General features: G+C 46.2%; 1 protein-coding gene across 1 annotated transcript; it reads right to left on the bottom strand.

Moving 5' to 3' along the window:
• Nucleotides 1-47: 47 nt before the first annotated feature.
• LOC122377634 lies at nt 48-22051 on the bottom strand. Its single transcript, XM_043357903.1, has 4 exons — nt 21714-22051; nt 12460-12628; nt 7233-7392; nt 48-626 (listed from the first exon to the last, which is right to left on the bottom strand). The coding sequence occupies exons 1-4, from the start codon at nt 21732-21734 to the stop codon at nt 482-484; spliced, it is 495 nt and encodes a 164-aa protein (XP_043213838.1). The 5' UTR covers nt 21735-22051; the 3' UTR covers nt 48-481.
• Nucleotides 22052-22446: the final 395 nt, after the last annotated feature.

Here is a 22446-nt window from a genome sequence, read left to right as displayed (position 1 = left end):
ATGGGTGCTGTGAGTAAATAAATGTGAAATATTGATCATACTACCGGTTTGAAACATCAGTTTATTAACACGGCAGCACTAATACACTTTAAAAAATAACCACGCATGACGAAACGATAACAATTAGTATATAACAACCGATATGCTTCTACATCATGAGCTCAATGCACTAGCATAACCAAGTCACTCTCATCCTAAAGGAACAAAAAAGAGGGGAGCCACTCAGATAACCTTTATCGCAAAACGTTCACATCTCTCGGATTGCTGGTTTCGATATTTCCTTGGCGACGGATGCTCGACTTCTCGTTTGACACAAACAATGTACGTTTGGTGTGTTCAGCTGCACAGCGGCTGGCCAAAGCACGGTCAGCGATCGCTCCGGGCCGGCGCCGGAGGCCGCTCCGGGCCGGCGCCGGAGGCCGCTCCGGCCGGCCGCTGACGGCGGCGCGCCCGGCCGGGCCGCCCGCCACACAGCCGCTCCTTACGGGCACGTCTTGAAGAAGGAGGCGCCGCCGATGGTGCACAGCATTCCCAGCGACACGGTGGTGTCGTACTTGGTGACGGTGGACACGCTGGTGACCGACGACACCACCGTGATCCAGGAGGTCAGCACCAGACGGGAGCTCCTGTGACCGGCAGGGGAACAACCATCAGCCTTTTAACCATTAGATACGCTTGGCAGACACCAGACAAAATGGTCAAAAAGCAAGTGTCGTTGACAAATGTGTCAAAAGCTGTGCTGCCATTGGTTAACTATTAGTGGTAGAGAGGAGTTGTTTTCATCCACCCCTCAGTGAATATCTCTGAAACGCCGGTTGATACCTTCATCAGGGGCAGTTCCAGAGCATCGGAAATCGGGAGGTCCTATTCGTGAAGTGAGTCATTTGGGCAGCCGTCATGATGCTGATTATAACTGTGTACACCAGTTTGCATGCAGTGCCTGAAAGGTTCAAGTTATCACCAACACTTGCAAGCTATAGGTATATTTCCGAGAATTATTGGCGTGTCCAGGTTCTGAACATTTGGAAGCATTTAGGTACACACAGTGAATGTTTGTTTCTTGGATCAAGATGCTCGGCATGTAAAGTAGCAAAGTAATACCGATTGAAGGGAACATAATTCGTGGGCATTACATGTTCACAAGTGAGCAAGAGGTGGATCATACGCAGTTCTAGGAAAAAGAAAGGGAGGTCGATGTCGACTCCTAACTTTGGTGTCCTGACGCCGCATATCAATCTAATTTCAGGCAATTTAACACATGTTTTTTGTAGCATGATAAGACCATCGCTAGCCCATTTTGGTGACCGCACCTACAAAAACGATTTGTTATGTATTTTGTATACCTTCAAAATTCAATCACCTGAATCCGCCAATTGTTTTTCAAAATGCTCATTTTGATGATGATTGATGCGTGTCAGTTTCTGGTTCATTTTGTATGGATAGGCAGTAGTTGCGTCTAAATCAGCTAAAAAAAAAAACATGGCCCTGGCGAGCAGTTGAAGAATAATAATAAGAAGAATAATAATAAACATCATAATAAAAATTATAATAATTTGATAACAATGATAATAATCATAAAAAATATCAATAACACAAACAATGATAATAAGAATGTAATATACCTAATGATGAAAAATGATGACAATAATAGGTACTTACAATAATAAAAACAATAATAACCAGTATAACGCCTTTTGAGGCGACTAACGGAGCGAGCGAGAGGGTGGGCCTTGCACGTGCGAAATTTCGAGGGGGTACCTCCAACTGACTTGCGCACGGCACCCTACTAACCGGTCTCTAGCGATGTGCCAAATTTGAGCACAATCGGCCCAGCCGTTCTCGAGATCTGGAAGCGGCACCCTGCACGTGCGCACGTGCAAAATGGGTCCCAACTGACTTGTGCACGGCACATTACTAACTGGTCCCTAACCGTGTACCAAATTTGAGCGCCATAGGTCCAGCCGTTCTCGAGATCTGGAAACGACCCCTGCACGTGCGCACGTGCAGCAGCACCCCAACTCTGGCACATGGATATGCAGTGCCTGGTGGGTGCCTACCTACATGCCAACTTTCAGCGCAATCGGCCAAGTGGTTACCGATATATTACAACAATTACAAAACTGACACCTCTTCGTTTTGCACGTGGCACGTGCATAAGAGGTCACCCACATGCATCGGGAATAGTCCACCCAGTAAACATGACGACGTCGGCCCAACGTCGGTTCAGCCTCGGCCCGACATCGGCTGGACGTCGGATATGCCCGCATGTTCCGACGTCCAGCCGAAGTCCAGCCGACGTCGAGCCGACGTCGGGCCGAGATCGTTTGCCGAGGTTGACGAGATCGTTTGTCGTTGGACCGACGGGGCCGACGTCGGCATGTTTATTGGGACAACGCGCCAAAAATATCAACCGGCGGCGGGATTCGAGCCCCCCAGTCGCCGACGTCGGCATGTTTACTGCACTGATAAAAATTTTGACACCCCACCTCCACGACGACTCCATGTTTTAGAGTCTGAGTGCTTAAATTTTGGTGTCCGACTCCAAAATGTATGGTCATCGCCCCATCTTTTGGCGTCAGTTTCCGACGACGTCAAAATATGGTGTCCTCCTGAGAGGGTCATGATACCCTTAAATCGGATCAGTGAGTTCTGGGAGGGTGTTCGACACCAAAAGAGGGATACTTGACGCCTTTGTTGGGGAGTGTCTATCTCAAAAAAGGAGTCGTGCATTTTGGCAAGGGAGTAAGAAACCTTTTTATGAGAGTCACGTTGGAAATGAGGTGTCTCGACTCCACATTCTACACTCATTTAACATGGAGTCGAGACTCCTTTTACACATTTGACTCCCAGAAACGGTGTTTTACTCTCTTGTCAAAATGTTCGACTCATGATTAAAGAAAGATGACTCTCTTTTAAAAATATATGACTTTCCTTTGAAAATAAGTGACTCTCTTTTGAAACTGTGGGAATCTATTGAAAATGAGCGACTCCCTTTTGAACATGTGCGAGTCTCTTTAAAAATGTGCTATTCCCTTTTAAAGATGTTCGATTCCCTATTGGAAATGTGCGAATCCCTTTAAAAAAGTACGTTTCGTCTTAAATAATACAGGACGCCTTAGTTCAAATGTATGAATTCCTTTTCAAGGTCTCCTTTTGGTGTACGACTCCCTGTTGAATGATCCCCAATGACCTACGACTCCCTTTTGAAAATTACCTTTGATGATGCGGCTTTCTTTTGAAGATCTGCTACTTAATACATCGCTGAAAATATACGCCTTTCTAACTAAAGTGTCACGCCTCATCACGGGAATGTTTAACCGTCTAAACGGAAAAAGTATACCCCCTAAGTAAAGTTTCGGACTCCTCTATGACTCCCTTAAACGGATGTCATAAAGGTGGCACTGGCATCGGCTGGTACTGCTAGTTTTAACTTTTCTCATAGATGTCGTTAACTGTCACAGCCTTTTTTCGGGTCAAACTTTCCGCTCTTTCTATGAAGGCTTGAGGAATCTTGTCTTTCTTTAATAATTTTTACGAGTTTGGCAGCTTGTGGTATAAACCAGGGCCATCACAACTTCTGTATGATGTAAGGTGATTGTGTGATAATGCTTTAGCGGCTAAAACTATGTGGAAAGACTCATGCTGTAAATAATAAAGCCTAAGATTTTCAGACGCGTGGCCATATGGATTTGACTCCAATCTTGGAGTCGAATCTAAAACCGGATGGAGGCATTGAAGTCTTATCTGGGACCTTCCGAAAAAAACATTTGGAGTATCTCTCGGTTATGTCGTGACTCCATGTAAAGTGATATGCCAAAAAGTCCGCCCTACAGGGGTATCAAAAGAGTCTCTTTTGGGGCATCATATAACCCCAAAAAGAAAGAGTTCTAAGGGAGTCTTGACTCTATTTACGGGAACATGCCAAAAAGTCCGCCCCACAGGGGTGTCAAAAAAACTTTTTTTGGGCATCCGAACTCCGAAATATGGAGTCTACGTGCGCCAAGAAACGGCGTTTATGGACACCATATTGCAGTGTTATGATGCTCCAAAAGGGAGTTGTTTTGACACCCCTGTGGGGCGGACTTTTTGGCAGAGTCACCCTACCCCCCATTTGGTGTCATTTTTTCTTTCAGTGTGGGACAACACGCCAAAAGCATCAGCCGGTGATGGGATTCGAACCCAGTGTCATTCGAACGCGAAGTTAGTGCGCTAACCACTACACCACGCAGCCAGTTAACGAATTTGGTTTGTTTTGTCCGGTTATGCCCTTTTGGTCTGACAAGACCATTTCAGAGCCGGAAGGATCATAGGATGGAGACATTGGTCTTCTTGGCGAGCACCCTGGGTCCAGTTCATATAGAGTCCCTGGTCCCATTGCTGTTACGTGACACTTATTGGAAAGGGCGACCCCACAATGGATTCATATAGCCACTCTTACACACCTGCACCAACGTTTCCCAAAGTGTCCCTTTGATAAGTGGCACTTTGGCAAAGTGACACTTGCCGACTGGCCTTTCTATATGAACTGGGCCCGGCCCTGGTGAGTTGCCGGGGCTGAGCCTGACCAAAGGATAGGCCGAGCAGCCCCCAAGCACTCACCGCACCCGGCTACGGGCGAGCTCGGCTTACGGGCAATCCCAAATGGGATAAAGTTTCCCGTCCAGTCCCGATCAGGGGGTTGCGGCGTGGAGGAAGATTTGAGTTTCCTGAGGATATTTTGAATACAGAAGCTCTTTATGAAACATGAAACATGTATTTTATATTATTTTAACGGTCAAAACAGCGGCCGATGTCGGTCCGACGTCGCCCCAACGTCGGCCCGACGTCGGCTGGACCTCAGCAATTGATCTCGGTCCGACGTCGGCCCGACGTCGGCTGGACCTCGGCTGGACGTCGGAACATGCGGGCATATCCGACATCCAGCCGACGTCGTGCCGAGGTTGGACCGACGTCGGGCCGACGTCGGCATGGCGATGCCGAGTTGCCGACGTCACCCCGACGTCGGCCGACGTCGGGCCGACGTCGGCATGTTTACTGGGCAATACTTGGTAGAAGGAATGAAGCTACCCTACAAAAATTACCGCATGTAAATCGGTCAAGTGGTTGCTGAGATATAAGCCTCGCAAAAGCGTCCGCACGGCCGGCCGGCCGCTCATACTCAGAAATTTCCGTTAATCTACTAAGGAAAGACTACGCTCGCTTCGCTCGCTCCGTAATAACAATAGCATTAACAAAGACAAGAACAATAAAGAACAATAACAAAAAAATAAAACAATGAAAAAACAACAAGCACAAAAACATGTACCAAACAAGTACAAAAACAAGTACAAAAATAGGTAGGAAAACAAGTGCATGCCAAGTACAACCACAAATACCAAAGAATACAAAAACTAGTACTAAACAAGTACAAGTACAAAAAAGAACAAACAAGTAGAAGCACAAATACAAAAACAGGAAAAAAAACAAGCAAATCAAAGCACAAATACAAAAACAATTACAAAAACAAAATCAATTAAAAAAAACAATTACGCAAACAAAAACAAGTACAAAACTAAAAACAAGTGAAAAACAAGCACAACTACTATAACAAGTACAAGTACAAAAAGGAAAAAAATACAAGAAATAACACAAGTACAAAAATAAAAAAGAACAAAAACAAAAAGAAGTACGAAAACGAAAACAAGTACAAAAAAGTACAAAAAACACAAGTAAAAAACAAAAACAAGCACAAAAGCAAAACATAAAGGCAGACAGGCACAACAACAAAAATAGAAGTACAAAAACAAAAACAAGTACTAAAACAAAAACCAGTACAAAAACAAATACAAGTAGGAAAACAAAAACAAGCACAGAAACAAAAACAAGTACAAAAACAGAAACAAATACAAAAAACAAGCACAAAACAAAAGCCAAGTACAAAAACTAAAACAAGTAGGTATACAAGAACAAAAACAAGTACAAAAACAAAAACCAGTAAATTCGCAGTTTTTACCCTTTACTGCATGCTTCGCCACCCCCCCCCCCACCCCCACCCACCTATGTTTTGGGGATTTTTCCAATTTGTAGACCACGTTGAGGTAAATCGAATGCGGTTTGAATTTTGAAAATCGGCTGGTTAGATCTTTCAAGGGGGTCTTAGTTAAACACCCTGCCACCACATCATAGGGGTAGCCAGGAACCTGTCACAAATAGAATTAATGGACTCACATACTAAGGGGAAGATGGGGGAACACCGCCCTTTGGGGAACACCGCCCACCCCGATATCAGAAAAATAAAAAGGTCCGGCGACAGCTGACTGTCTTTTGGCAGCGTGACGACAACAGAAGTGCAGGTATATGGGCAGTGCACCGCATTGGTTTAGGTGATTTGCGAGAAATTCCTAATTTTACGTTTCGTGAATAGGTACGTTTTATACTTTTCTAGCATAATTAGCAGAAGAAAACTGATGTTATTTGACAGACATTACTGCTGAAGTATTAATTTTTTTCCATAGTTAATTAGGGACTCATCCAAGCATTACGTGCTCCTGCTCGAGCGAGCTTTTTCATGCTGCCATATTGAAGTTTTTTAAAAGAAAAATGCAGACACTTGGGTAGCACCGCCCACTTGGGAAATTTGGTATTTCATAGCACATTGTGATACCTGACCCAGGAGTGACGCATTTCAAATAAAGAAAGAACGTTGTTGCTATGTTTGCTTTTTAGAGGAAAATAAAAAAAATTTGAGAAAATGAAATTTTGGGACTTAAAGTCGTCTAGTTATATAAATGAGTACTACATTCTACCAGGGATATAATAAAATCGTTTCCACTGTCATTTATAATTATACTAAAACGCCTCGATCTTTACGATAAGAAGAACAACTGCAAAGGTTAGGTTAGGTTCAGCAATCTGCGAATTTCGTTGCCTGCTGAGCTCGGGGAATGTTACCCAACGGTCGGTGTTACCCAACGGTCGGTGTTACCCCGAAAAATGTAGACATTTACTAAATGTGGAATAATGCAATTATGAACGAAACGACAAGAAAACAATTGGTTGATATGCATGTTAAATTGATGCGACAATCCAATGAAACTGAGAGATTGATCATTTGGCTAACAATTACCTGACTAGACCCTAAAAGGTTAAGGGAGTCGGTGTTCCCCTGTCTTCCCCTATGCGTATTTGTGAACATTTGGCTCGCGGAGCTGCGCCTGAGCCACCGCTGTGAGGCGCGCGGCCAGCCGACTCACTCGGACTCGGTGGGACTGATGCGGTCTTCTGCCAGCGAGCCCTGCAGTCCGGGTTCGCTGCGCCCCAGACCGGGCGCCTCCAGCGCGCGCGGGCGGCCCAGGCGGCCGGAGCGCCGCCGTCGGCGGCGGCCCGTGCAGGCGGTGGCTGTGCCCGTCAGCGCTGCACGGCAACACACACCGGTCAGCGCGCAGCAGTGGAGGACTCACTCAAGGGGAACAGCGGCGCTGCAGCGACAACACACAAGGGTGGGGCAGCAGTGAAGGAAACACACATCGACCAACCGGCCGCAATCAGACACCGGGGAAGGGGCAGGACGAACGGCAGCCGTGAAATTAATCATAGCACCCTAAGTAATAAAAAAAAAAAACAGTTTGCGGACTTCTCTGTTGACCTGCGCTCCGCTCACGGTTCGTCGGAAGGTCATGTCATGCTCAAAAGAAACGACATATACCCAAGGGCGGATCCAGCCGGCCGTCTTGGGGGGGGGGGGCAACCGGTTGGGACTAGCCAAACCTAGGGTACCCCCAAATCTAGTTTTCTCACCGGTTTTAGGCCACTTATTTTTCACCCTTCGCCTTTTCATCGAAAAAAACGAAACGAAAACATTAGCAAAAAGTGAGATATTTTGTCTCAGCTGAGTCAAGGAACTACCTTTTTGGTAACGTAGAAAAAAGGCTTAAATCTTCCACATGAGCTGTCAAGCCAGGTAAAGAGGGGGATTTTTTTTTCTTAAATGTTTTCTTCCCTTTAGTTTTCCTTTGTGACCCACAACCGCTAATTCAGGGAGGGCAAGCTGCCCCGACGGTTCCTAGCCCTGAAAAGTTGTCAGGGGCAGCGCCCCCACGGCCCCAGAGTTGTGGGGGCAGGCTGCCCCCACTGACCCCCAGCTCCCGCGCCCATGACCACAAAGTTCAGGCCCATGGGCCGGCGTCGAGCTCAAATTCAGACTCGGCAATGTTGATGGTGTGTCCGAGTTCAGACAAGCTGAGCTTATGCTGGATTCAGCTAGGACGATTGAAGAGGTATCCTGTTGGGCTAAATGCCGGACAATCTCAAGCTCTAATTTTGCATTTAATGCTTAATTATCCTACTATGTTGAGTGAAAATTAAGTGAAAACTACCCATGTGTCATTAAGTATAACTTCAAATAGTGGGTTTAGTTAGTGACATATGGTGGAGCATTAGGGGTTTTAGGGTGCACATGCACCCCCTAACTGAATAAAGCACCTTCTCAAAATGACGCTTGAAACACTTCAAAAACAAGTACAGGTAAGGGGAAATTGTGTCTTCCTCTGTTAAAGGGACTATCCCACCTTTAACATGGGGTTTGAGTTGAGATAGCCAAGTTTGCGGCGAGGTTCAGAAACCACTATCTATCTAGGTTGCAACCCCCGCGGCCTCTTGGTGTTGAAGAAATTCGTTCCCTTCTTTTGAAAATGGGCCTTGTACAAGGCCCTATCTTCAACATGGAGCGACCGTTAGTGTGACGTCACCTCGTTTAGTCATTCTGATTTAAATGGGTTTGTTCGTTGAAAAATCGCTTAAAACTTGGTCTGAACTTTGTTGTGGTGCCTACAGAGTAAAAAGAATCAGCTTTATGACAGTAATGTGGCCTGGGGAAGGAGGTAATTTTGGGCTGTGACGTCACATATTTGAAAGTTTGTGTTTGGAATATGGGAAGCCTAAGATGTTTAATGAAAAATAAATGCCAGAACCGTGTTCCTGGTCATCCAATCTATAAAGTCGGGCACAATTTAACTGGTTTTAACAACATTTTAGAAGGTGGGATAGTCCCTTTAACCCTCGCCCGTATAGGGTGAGGGGTCGAACAGACCCCAGCCCCTCGGTTTTTCGCGAATAACTCGCGTAAAAACGGCTAATCGCGACGAAACTTTCAGTACCCTCGATTTAGTCAATTTTGCATCTACCCTAAAACTTTAATTACCCTGACCCAAGTGACCTTTGACCTGTGACCTTTTTCTCGAGACCATGCTTGGCCGGGATCGCGATTCGGAGTATGTTGGCTCGCATTAGCCGCGCGTTTGCAGTCTTTTCGTGGTTTCAAGCGTTCAAACATGTGATCCCATGTTGGTCAAACATGTTGGTCCCATGCATTTGGATGGGTGTGAAGGTCACCTGAAGGTCAGGTCAGGTCATTGACCTTTGATGACCTCAGTTCACTTTTTCGAGTTTTACATGTTTCTAGGCTAGTTTTTGGAGCTGAACTCGAATTCAGCAACCATTTGAACATTTACGAAGTACTTTTGGTGCCTTCGTAACATGTTACGAAGCTGTCAGAGGCGGTTGACAGTGACACGTACTACGAATACCCGGCAGGACCACTACTGGTTGACCTGACCCGACCTGGCCTAAATGCATGAAGACATCTTCTAAGATCAACACTAACACGATATTGGTGATCAGCACCCCGAAAAAGCTCAGCTACACTTACGACGCTCTAACAGGTCCCAATTTTCCCGACTTTTAGGTCATTGACCTGACCTGGAAGGTCAACCATGAACCAATGACCTAGGACCTTAAATTGGGTATCATCGTCTTCCTCTCGTCACAGGCAGCACGCTCGTTTTTTTCCTTCTCGCGAAGCTCTAGCTCGATCAGCGGCCAAACGGCAATGGGGGCAACGGCAATGAAACCCCGCCCCCATACGTTCGCGGCTGACAAAACGCCAATACGGGAGAGGTTTAAGTCCATATACCTTCAGGTATGAGACAAGAAAGCTACTGGTTAATAGTGTTAATGAACTATGAAGAAGCTTCAGCTATTAAAAAGCTTCTGAAATTTCTCAAGCTTAAGTTGATTAAACTCAGTGTTGTTATGATCATTCCTCAGTTTTCTGACAAGAATCACACATTTGGCCATGGTAAACGTTAAAAATACCTTTTTCTTTAAAAAAGTGCCCAATGACAATCTTATTTTCCAACAAATTTGCAATTAAAACCAACCAGTACACAATACAGAATACGTGCCTATGAATGCGAATAACAATGTGATATCATGTCGATTTCTCCTACATGTTAACCCTCGCCGGCACAGGCCATTTTGACTCTGGTTGGCAGAGTTTTTCACGTTTGCCCCAAGGTCACTCAATCATCAAAGCAATATTTCAGTTTTTCAGCATAGGAACTTTGAGAATGTTTATTTTTTAGTTTTCTTGACTTATGTCTTGGGGGGGGGGGCCAAAAGATAGTATGGCCCCCCTTTGACCGTCTTGGGGGGGGGGGGGGCCATGGCCCCGTTGGCCCCACCTTGGATCCGCCCCTGCATATACCAAGGCCGTATATAGGACATATACCAACCATTCGACAGCTGACGGTGAGCTGATTTCAAATATGTAATTTTTATCAAAATCGATTGATGCCTTTTTTCAAATTGCGTTTTTGTAAAAACATTTCAATTTTATTTAAAGGGACCCTCCCACCTTCAAAAATGTTAATGAATTGGCATGAAAGTGATGTCGCTCGGTTCAGAAAGAGCGAAAACGAATATCTACCAAATTTCATCGAAAAATATTCACCGGTTTCCAAGATATTAAACTTTTACAATTGTTTACTTTTTGGGATCTCCGCTGTTCCTAGCGACTTTATTTGAAAGTGCGGCATTTGTTGCGCGCAAAGCAGCATATACCACCGCGTGCTACCAAACGTTTTAGTAAAAGATTTAAAAATCGTTAGATCTCCGCTGACGTCACAAATTCTAAGGGGGCACACCAATGCATTAGCCCCTTAGAATCCGAAAACTGCAAGTTTGAAATTCCATATATCCGAATTACCTAAAGCATTTTTCGATGTTGTGAGTGCCCAAACCGGTATTTTCGGGCCATGGCCACCAATTTGGCTATCTCAACTCAAAACTAATGTTAAGGTGGGAGGGTCCCTTTAACGGGCTGTCCCGGGCATTCTTAAAATCAAAAGGCATGTTTTTCGTGTCCCAGTGGAAGCTGAACGCTATAGAACAACATGTAGCAAAAAAAAAAACTCAAATATCAACCCACGTCCTGGCACCGGGGGGGGGGGGGGAGGGGTCCATGCGACTCCCCCTTCCTCTCACGGCCCAGGTAGGGTCGTCCGGTAATTCTATCTGATCGTGACGTCAGCCCGTGACGTCATCTGGGGGCAAGTCTTTAAGTCCCGTTCAAGTCCCATGTGAAAGTGTGATTTTTGAAGCGCTGTAGAACGAACTCTGCTAGAGCTATCACAAAACTAAGTGCATCATCGGAAAGGCGAGACATTTTTCTTCGAATAATCTAAGAAGCGTTTTTCCCTAAGCCCATTAGTTTTCTTCCTCAAAAATGCATAAAAAGCCCCCATGCCTCCGCAGTCTGCCGGGCGCTGCACCGCCGCGGTAGTGTATTGGTTAGGATGCCCGCACCGTAATCTAAAGATCGTGCGTTCGAATCTAGGCGCGGGTCGGGCTTAAATCCAAATTGCAAGCAGAATATGCGTTTTTTTTCTTTAGAAATTACTTGTATTGCAGCTTACCGTTCATCACACTATCGATAACAATAGACTTACAGCCCAAATATCGAATATATTCTTTAAAACAAATTCAAATATGGCGGCCGTTGCGCTACTCTGCCCCCGACTCCGCCCCTTCGTGTGACGTCATCTGTGTTATTGGACACACAGGGAGATAGGGGACGACATGGGCCAGGTACACAGTTGCTCTTATCAATCGGTGAAAGTTTCAAAGTGATCGTTCGGTCCGTGTAGCTATAGCGAGCCTTTGAACTTTTTTGAGGTAAGGCCACTTGACGTGACCTGGTGACCTGACCTTGAACGACCTGGGTCTGAAATTATTACATGTGCGGACAAAAATATATAAACAGGCGTACCAAAACGGCGGTGCTGCGCGCCGATATTCTCCACGCGATATTCGCGAAAAGCCTGAGGGGGAGGGCGTCAAAACGCCCCCCCCCGAGCACAACGCGGGTATCTCAAAAGCTATTGGCGCTTTGAAGCTATTGGCGAAAAAGGGGAGAGGCGGCAGATTCTGCTCTCCGCGGGGCGTCGGTTAAATTGTCCGTGGACAATTTAATGAAACAAAGACTGTCAGCAATTTAAATTAGGTAAATTGGTTGCTTTGAATAAGTGTAAAGAATATTGCTAAAATGTCGTTTATATGTATCTGCGTTAAGTCTTCAGTAATCACGAGGCAGTGACAGCGGCCGAGACGGCGGCCATGGCGGCGATTGGCGCGCCCACTCACAGTTGAAGCAGGTGAAGGGCACAGTGCTGGTGACGGACTGAATGCTGAACACGGTCAGAGTGCTCGAGTACACCACCGGGAAGAGCAGGCGGGCGGCCTCCTTCTCCTGGCCGGCGTCGGACGCGCCGTCCGCCGTGTGACCGGTCGCAGCCAGCCCCAGCACCAGCACCTGAACAAAACGCCAGGTCAATGTTGGATATCACAATCCATACACGGAGGGACAATCGGACAATATTGCACCAATGACCCCCTATAAATGATGGAATGCTAAACGTTCCAATGATTTACATACCGGCGCATAATTTCGCTTTGCAGAGCTGCTTCCTGTTTTCCTACGACATCTTTTTACCCGCGCATGACTGGTGTACATTTCATACCGCGAATAACTGGAGGTCCCTTCTTTTCTTCGAAATTATTGGTTTGATTTACACACCAGAAACAACATTTGATACCCCTTAAAAAAATTCGAACAAAACCCAATTTTATTAACCTCGAGATTACCAATAACGGCATACATACCAGTATAACGCCTTTTGGGGCGACTAACGGAGCGAGCGAGAGGGTGAGCCTTGCACGTGCGAAATTTCGAGGGGGTACCTCCAGCTGACTTGTGCACGGCACCCTACAAACCGGTCTCTAGCGATGTGCCAAATTTGAGCACAATCGGCCCAGCCGTTCTCGAGATCTGGAAGCGGCACCCTGCACGTGCGCACTGCGCACGTGCAAAATGGGTCCCAACTGACTTTTGCACGGCACCCTACTAACCGGTCCCTAGCCATGTACCAAATTTGAGCGCCATCGGTCCAGCCGTTCTCGAGATCTGGAATCGACCCCTGCACGTGCGCACGTGCAGCAGCACCCCTACTCCGGCACATGGATATGCATTGCCTAGTGGGTGCCTACCTGCATGCCAACTTTCAGCGCAATCGGCCAAGTAGTTACCGAGATATTGCAACAATTACAAAACACCTTTTCGTTTTGCACGTGGCATGTGCATAAGGGGTCACCCACATGCATCGGGAATAGTCCAATACTTGGTAGAAGGAATGAAGCTACCCTACAAAAATTACCGCATGTAAATCGGTCAAGTGGTTGCTGAGATAACAGCGTCGCAGAATCGTGACCACGGCCGGCCGGCCGGCCGGCCGCTCATACTCAGAAATTTCCGTTGTATGTATGTATGTATGTATTGCGGATCGTTGTGGGTTCCAACATGCAGTTGGCTCTTACTCCCACAGAGTCATACATTGTCACAATCATCCACAGACATGGTCAATGGGCACACTGTCAAAAACACTACTGTTAAAATGCATCGGGCTCCAGGTAAAAGCTATAAAGATTAAAGGCATCGCTCAGCGCTAGACAGATAAAAATATAAGTGTTGGCACGAGTGGCAGCTCGCCATCTACGGCGGAGAGACGAGGAAGGCCGTGACACCGCTCGTGAACGCCCTCCTGCCCGTCACACGGCGCAGCTCGGCAGGGAGCTCGTTCCACTACCGGATCGGCCGGACCGGCACGGAACGGCGAGTTGCTTCCAGCCTACAGCGGCGAGTGTGGAGACTGCACTGCCTGACGCGCGGGTCTCTCGCTCTGAGACGTCAGCCCGATGCTGGACCAGTGATTTGAGGGTTGCGGGGGCCTGTTCACTGTTCAGCAGTCGGTGAACGAGGAGACAATCCCTCTCTCGAACCACCTGCTCAAATGACAGCCAGCCGAGCTGCCGGCGCGTTTCCGAGATGTGGTCATGTTTACGTTTTCCCGACACAAACCGGGCGGCGAAGCTTATGACCCTGTCGATACGTTGGCACATCGCTACCGTGGGGGGAGCCCAGGCCGTTATTCTACGTAAGACTCCGCTCGCTTCGCTCGCTCCGTAATCACATAGGCTAGTTGACATAACAAATTATCAACATTTGGCATGTTCAGAAATCGAGCTCCGGCGGCCGTCAAATAAGCTACATCCATGGGCGTCGAAAGCGGGGGGACGGGGGACGCGTCCCCCATTCGAGTAATCTGGGGGACGTCCCCTCCAAAAAATCGCCCATTTTTTTCAAGCGACTATTTGCGACAGTCATTCACAATGGAGCCATGTAAACAGAAATAAACCTTTAAAAGAATACTGGAGCTGTCCAGTTCGACCGTGCAAAAATATGACATCAGGTACTTCAGCAGCTGTACATCCACTAAGGACTGAAGTTCGGTCCCAAAGTCTCGGGGGCGGGGTGACGGCTCAATAAGCCACACATTTCAGAGCATTCAAAATACTCGAGCCAGACTGCCACTCTCAAACGGCCCGTGCTAGAGAAAGTGACAGTCGAAGGGGCTCACCATGACCTTAACCCTCGCACGACCAGGCCATTTCTCATAACACGAACGACCAGGGGGGGGGGGGGGCTGTTACGACCCCCCCCTGGCGTTTCGAAACGGAAGGTCGTAGAGCTTAGCGGAAAAAACCAACGGATTGCTCTCAACGAGATCTCGCGATTGGTGGTATATTTTTTGGTCCTAGGTCAACATTTGACCTACCGTAAGGTGGGGCTATTTGAGACAGTGGGGCTATTTGAGACAGTATTTAAAATTGTTATAAAATAAAAACCGTTGGAAATTTATGCTTAATTTTTGCTCAGGCGATTTACTGCTCGATTCCACACCTCCCTGAGCAAAAATATCACATAAAAATCAAACGCTCTTCATTTTATAGCGATTTTAAATACTGTCTCAAATAGCCCCACTGTCTCAAATAGCCCCACTTTACGGTACTTATGACCGGTCAAAGGTCAAATTTTCCGAAAAAATCAAACTTTTTCAACTTTCCGCGGCGATTGCGGCAAAACGGTGGGAGATATCGACTTGAAACCTTCACTATCGTGTTCCTTGATCAATTCTCTATCGTTTGGTATGTATTTCGTTTCCCTAGCTCTAAAAATGGCCCGTTGGGAGCGCCGGAAGTCGGCAAGGTCACAGTCGGCGGCAGAAATTCGAAAAATCAAAATTTAAATTTTTGAAATCTGATTGTATTTTTGGATTTGGGAGGTCCATTTGCTCCCTATAGAAGCTAATATTGCTGCATATTCCCATTGAGGTGACAAGAATTAGCAAAATAGTGGTTCGGGCGCTTTTCAAAAATAGTACCGGACGCTGTTCCTCTTGTGACGTCATAGCTCCGTGACCTGACCTGACCCGGTCAATTTTCTTGCACCACACGATAGCCAATGCTTGCCCCAGCATGCATGGGAAGTTTCATCATGATCCATCAAACAATGTGGGTATCACCGGCAGAAAACCTAGGGATTCGGCGCACACGTTTGGTAACTGTCGGCCGGAGGCTGTACCTCTTATGACGTCATAACTCCGTGACCTGACATGACCCGATCAATTTTTTTCGGCAAAAGATGCGCAAAGGTTGCCCCAGAGGGTATTGAAAATTTCAGCCCGCTACGACAAGCCGTTTAGCGTGCACTTCGAAAAAACCTCAGGGGGGGGGGGGTTGATACAACCTCCCCCTAGGCGTTCTAGGGTTAACCTTCCAGGCGGTGGGGGGGGGGCATTTTTTGTCCCTCTTTAGTTTTTTTCGATATATCTCGAGAACCGCCGCGCCGATCGTCACCAAACTTTCAGTACCCTCCCGTGAATAGCTATTGCACATTGTGACCAAATATTTTCCAAAGGCTATGATATGTTGGACGCTAATGACGTCAGAGTGACGTAATTTCTGCCATTTTCGACCCAAAAAAGGTTTCGCAAGAAAAGCTGTCAGGCCTACAGCTTTAGAGATACAGATGCTATCTCCGATTTTTTTATTTTTTATTTTTACCCCCAAAATCAAAAATAGATTTTTTGAATATAATAGCCGAAAAAACCCAAAAGTTTTTTGAATTTCGAAAGAACCGGAAAATATGTGATATTCTCTACCGCCTTCTATCGACATACCAAATTTGAGATCGATACCTTTTTTGGCCAATTTATAGCGAAAAAACTGTTCAAAATTGATGACGTCAAATTATAATTATTTTCCAAAAAAAGTGAGTTTTTTAATTGGGCCAAAATCCAAAATTTTCAAAAAAACGAGATAGCCATTGGATAGACAAAGTAGAATCACCTGTAACCTTTTTGTTACGTCTTGATTCCTTTAAAAATGAAGATGTTGGCGGCGTTGGAAGTTTTGCCGTTTTTGAGGCGAAAATGGCGTGACATGACGTCACTTAAACGTCATTTTCTCAAAAAATTTCAGACGGATCTCGCTCAAACTTTCAGGGAACGTGTTAAATGGATGTAGGTATGATAAGCTACTAACAGTTTGACGTCGCTGGCGAAACGCGTTTAGAAGTTATTGGCGAAAACGGGAGGGGGGCAGATTCTGCCCCCCCACTCCCCCAGCGAGGCGCGGGTTAACCCGCGCCCGGCTGGGGGTCCTGGATTTCCACGCCCTGCTGGGGGGGGGGGGTGTTTGAACACCCCCCCTTCTAACTCGGCTCCTGGGCCACGTAGCGATACGCGGAAGGCGGCGTTCGAAAGAGCGTCAAAAATAATGAGGAAATCACTTCGGTCAATTTTTTGGTCAGGTCAAAGGTCAGGTTACCAGAGGTCATTGAAGGCAAATTTTCGCCGATTTCCAGGTCGAATGTCGAAAATTTCCAAGAAGCCAACGCATAACTCGGGAACCAATAGAGCTACAGCGCCGCGGAAAAGCGCATTCGATAGCCCTATTAACGCCCTTTCTGAGTAATTTTCTCAGATTTGACCTAACGTCAACGGTTTTGCCTGCAGGGGGCAAAAACTGCAAAAATAGCCGATTTTTTCGGAAACAGTTTTCTGCAATAACTTTTGACCCAAGCATTGTACGAGCTTACTTTTACCGGCATCGTGTTCCTCTCGTCAAGACGCATCGAACGAACTATAATTTGACCTTGAAAGGTCAACTTGAAAATTTGACCTCAGGTCAAGGTCATGACCTGACCGGAAAGGGTCATGTTGCATATCAGTCGATCCGTATCGTCGAGCTGAACACATCTAAGGCGTTTTCATCGCTCTAGCATGCCTCTATCAAAAGTTATTTGCGAAAAACTGTTAGATACCATTCGTGACCTAAGATGACCTCAGGGCATAACCAGGGGTCACAGACACCATTTTCATGTTCAGTGTGTCTAAACCACTTGTAATTCAGTGTTTGGGAGTGTTTATAATGTCTTTCGTCCAAAACAGGCGCATTTCAATTTTCTCCCATTGACTTATAATGGTGAGGTCGCAAAATTGACCTGACCTTAGGTCATCGATATCAAAATTCTGAGATATACATTTTGTACATGCTAATGCTCTTAGCAATCGCTGAAAGTTTCAAAGCGATCGGTCACTCGGTGTAGCTATGACAGACATTGAAACTTTTTATGAGGTGAGGTCACTTCGAGTGACCTGGTGACCTGACCTTGAATGACCTTGGTCTGAAATTTTCACAACATGTGTAGAATTGATGTATGATAAGGTGTACCAAAAACGGCGGCGCTCCGCGCCGCCGTTTTTGAGATATTTGCGAAAAACCACAGGGGGGTGTTCAAACACCCCCCCCAGCAGGGCGCGGGTTAAACTTTGTTAACCCTAGAACGCCTAGGGGGGGTTGTATCAACCCCCCCTGAGGTTTTTTCGAAGTGCACGCTAAACGGCTTGTCGTAGCGGGCTGAAATTTTCAATACCCTCTGGGGCAACCTTTGCGCATCTTTTGCCGAAAAAAATTGATCGGGTCATGTCAGGTCACGGAGTTATGACGTCATAAGAGGTACAGCCTCCGGCCGACAGTTACCAAACGTGTGCGCCGAATCCCTAGGTTTTCTGCCGGTGATACCCACATTGTTTGATGGATCATGATGAAACTTCCCATGCATGCTGGGGCAAGCATTGGCTATCGTGTGGTGCAAGAAAATTGACCGGGTCAGGTCAGGTCACGGAGCTATGACGTCACAAGAGGAACAACGTCCGGTACTATTTTTGAAAAGCGCCCGAACCACTATTTTGCTAATTCTTGTCACCTCAATGGGAATATGCAGCAATATTAGCTTCTATAGGGAGCAAATGGACCTCCCAAATCCAAAAATACAATCAGATTTCAAAAATTTAAATTTTGATTTTTCGAATTTCTGCCGCCGACTGTGACCTTGCCGACTTCCGGCGCTCCCAACGCGCCATTTTTAGAGCTAGGGAAACGAAATACATACCAAACGATAGAGAATTGATCAAGGAACACGATAGTGAAGGTTTCAAGTCGATATCTCCCACCGTTTTGCCGCAATCGCCGCGGAAAGTTGAAAAAGTTTGATTTTTTCGGAAAATTTGACCTTTGACCGGTCATAAGTAGGTCAAATGTTGACCTAGGACCAAAAAATATACCACCAATCGCGAGATCTCGTTGAGAGCAATCCGTTGGTTTTTTCCGCTAAGCTCTACGACCTTCCGTTTCGAAACGCCAGGGGGGGGGGTCGTAACAGCCCCCCCCCCCCTGGTCGTTCGTGTTATGAGAAATGGCCTGGTCGTGCGAGGGTTAACACTCTGATCTGTGGTCAGGCCAGATCTTCGACCTCATCATTGCCAGCCAAATCGGGGAAAAGGACAAATATCTCTTGATCTGAAGAGGCACGTTAAGAACAACAGCATATTTACAGAAACACGACCATTCTGCATGTCCATCAAGACAGCCCATATTTGATGGACAGCATGCAATTGATGGCCAGCGGCCACTCGAAGGGTCGGGCTAGGTCAAAAAGTTTTTTAAAAAGCTGAACATCAGTTTTTCGACTGTTACTTTTGATATAGGAGACGAGGTAGAGCATTGTCTTGAAGGTGTTAAGGTCATCCATACGGATCGGTTGATGATCATCATGAACTTTTCAAGTAAGGGCATGACCTTGATCTGCGGTCACATTTTGAGGTTGAACTTTTTATGTGAAATTATAGGTAGTTAATTCGATGCATGTTAACGAGAAAATGATGATAAAGTAAAATGTAAATGTCTCATAGTTTTTCTCACCAAAGTTCTTACAAAAATTCTGAGCAAAATCATTTTGGTATAATGCGACTATTTAGATGTTTTTGCCTTCTGCTCTGTTGCGAAACCATTGACATGAGGCATTGAGGTCAAATCTTAACCCGCGCCCCGCTGGGCTATTCAGCCATACGCGCCATGTTGGGGGGGGGGGGGCAGATTCTGCCCCACCCTCTGCCTAACTTCCGAACCGATGGTAGTGGAAAGACGGGAAAACGGCAATCGAAAGCTCTCAACAAGGCGGATCTTAAGAATCATTTTTTTGCTTAAGCAGGTCAGCGGTCAGGTCAAAAGGGTACAAAATGCAAGTTTCTACAGCATCGGCCTTGCACCGTAGTTGCCGAAGAATTGACTGAGACTGATTGCCCAAAACGAGTTCGTAGGCTACTAAGACAATATTCGTTGCACGGTAGGCGGTACGGGCGGACATCGATAGCAGCGCCTCTAGCGGTCATTAGGGAAAGCTGGGCTGTAGGCGACGAAATACCGGCTGAGTTGTCACACGTTGAATAGGTTTATAGACATCCGTCTTGTGAAAAAGGTGAACTTTTGCCTTCAATATTTCTACAGGCAATTTTAGAAGTGATCTTCACATCTTACAAAACCGTTTAGATAGTTGTATTCACTTCAAGCCGTTCTTATTGTTCTTGACGATGATGCTGGAACTATTTATAATAAGTGTTTCTAGCTTAGTAAAATAATATATTGTTCAAACGATGAAAAAAACATAAAAGGAAAATTTTAAATGCAATTTTCTCTATTTATCATTTGTAGATTCTCTACACATCAAGGAAAATTTGCATGCTAACTGATGATTCAAAGTTCTTGGGGCCAGATGTTTTCTTCTTTTCTTACGTCGCCCCAATGGCCGCGAATACACTTGTGATAACGCCTATCGATACAATATCATTCAAAGATCAAGGTCAAGGTCAAGGTAAGGTCAGGTCAGGTCAGGTCAGGTCACCAAAAACAAAATAGGTATAGAAAAGGGCATGTGCGACACATGTTTTACGGGTCATTTTATTCATAGAATTGGTTGGTATGCAGGTGCACATAGACCACTTCTCTGATATATATTCCGTTTTTTTTTCGATACACTCAAAATTTTGGATTTTATAATTATTTCCTCAAAGAGGCAGTTAAAAAAATTAGGCCAAAATCCAAAATTTTCAAAAAACGAGATAGCCATTTGATAGACAAAGTAGAATCACGTATCGCCTTTTTTGTTACGTTTTGATTCCTTTAAAAATGAAGATGTTAGCGGCGTTGGAAGTTTTGCCGTTTTTGAGGCGAAAATGGCGTGACATGACGTCACTAAACGTCATTTTCTCAACAAGAAAATCCGACGGATTTCGCTCAAATTTTCAGGAAACGTGTTAAATTAATGTTTGACACGGTACTGAAAGTTTGACGTCACTGGCGTAAAGCTTTTAGAAGTTATTGGCAAAAAACGGGAGGGGGCCAGATTCTGCCCCCCCCCCAGCGGGGCGCGGGTTAAAACAAAAAGCGTTTTGAAAGGCCTATCGAATGAGTTTTCCGCGAAGCTCTAGCTCTTTGGTTCACGAGTTATACGGTTATTTGTGAAAAATATAAAAACAAGATTTTTTTCGTCGTAATCTTGTCTTTGTGTTTATCATAATTCTACCATTATTTTATCATCAATGACCTCAGCGATGACCTCATTGAAAAACGACCTCTACGATTCTGAAGCATCCTTATTACAGCTATCCGTTGTTTTTTCTCGTCTTTCTAGCCTTCTTAAATTTTTGTTAGATGATCGGGTTTGGCCGATACGCAGCCATCGGCCAATGACCCCCTGGCTGATTGCGCACGTTAGAGAGCTATCGAACCCACTTTCAGCGCGCTATAGCTTTATATGTTCTCTAGTGTCGAAATAGGCGAAACTTTTCCTTTGATGAACATGACGACGTGGGCTTTGGTCTGAACTGCAACATGACTGAAGTAATTTCTCCATGATTTTCAACGCTCTTTAGTGTAAAATTGATCTACGCGAGGGTACTGTCGTCGCAATCGGCTGCTTTTTACGAGAGTTATATTTGCGAAAAACCTTAGGGGGCATCACCTCTGTGCCGGCGAGGGTTAAAATTTATAACCACGCATGCAATGAATACATCAAACAGCTTACACCTTAGGGACAAATTACATGCTATCGTTAGATTAGATGCAAACCATCTAACTGGTATATAAAATGTTCCTCTTACCGCAATCCACAGAAGTGGCATCGTGTCGGCTTTGTGCTGGTGTGCGGGCCGTATCCACGTGGGCCCCTCACAGCGCGCCTTCTCACCGGCACGGGTCACTCACTGGTCTGAGGACGCCCAGAAGGGGGCTCACTTATATGACCTCGCACGAGAGTGCCATTGGCAGTCGAAGCCACCGGCAGCAGATGCGGTCCGAGTCTGAGCGGAATATTGGCACGCGGATTGTCTCGGGTCTTTCCATCTCACGCCGATCACAACTGTGCAAAAACAAAAGCGGCGTGCCGGCGCCGTTTTTCAGCTGGGCCAGCGGCGCTCCAGCTCGACATCGCGGATCCTCCTGCCCAGCTGGGCCAGAGGCGCTCCAGCTCGACGTCGCGGATCCTCCGGCCCAGGTGAATCAGCCACCGGCGACGTTAGTTACGGCGACGTTAACGAAGAACGCTAGACCGTTAGCGGCTCGCAAAACACCCATACGGACGAGGGTTAAACTGGTAAAATTTTATCTCATGCAATGGGTATTGACGTGCTGAGTCAGAGCTGTTAAAAACGATTATGGTGGGCCCCGACCAAATTTTCACCGCAAAGGTGGCTCTCATCCGGCAAAGTGCTTAATCTGCGCCATCTAGGGTGGGGACGAAATTCCCCCCTCCCTTTCCGTCGATATCTCCTAACCCTCGCCGGCACAGGGAGGGGGGGGGGGGGCTTTTCGCGGGTTTTTCGTGAATAACTTAGG

The sequence above is a fragment of the Amphibalanus amphitrite genome, unplaced genomic scaffold, assembly GCF_019059575.1.
Source record: "Amphibalanus amphitrite isolate SeventyFive unplaced genomic scaffold, NRLGWU_Aamphi_draft 000006F_arrow, whole genome shotgun sequence".
Lineage (NCBI taxonomy): Eukaryota > Metazoa > Arthropoda > Thecostraca > Balanomorpha > Balanidae > Amphibalanus > Amphibalanus amphitrite.
Note: the sequence above shows the minus strand (reverse complement) of the source record. Positions and strands in the feature narration are given on the sequence as shown.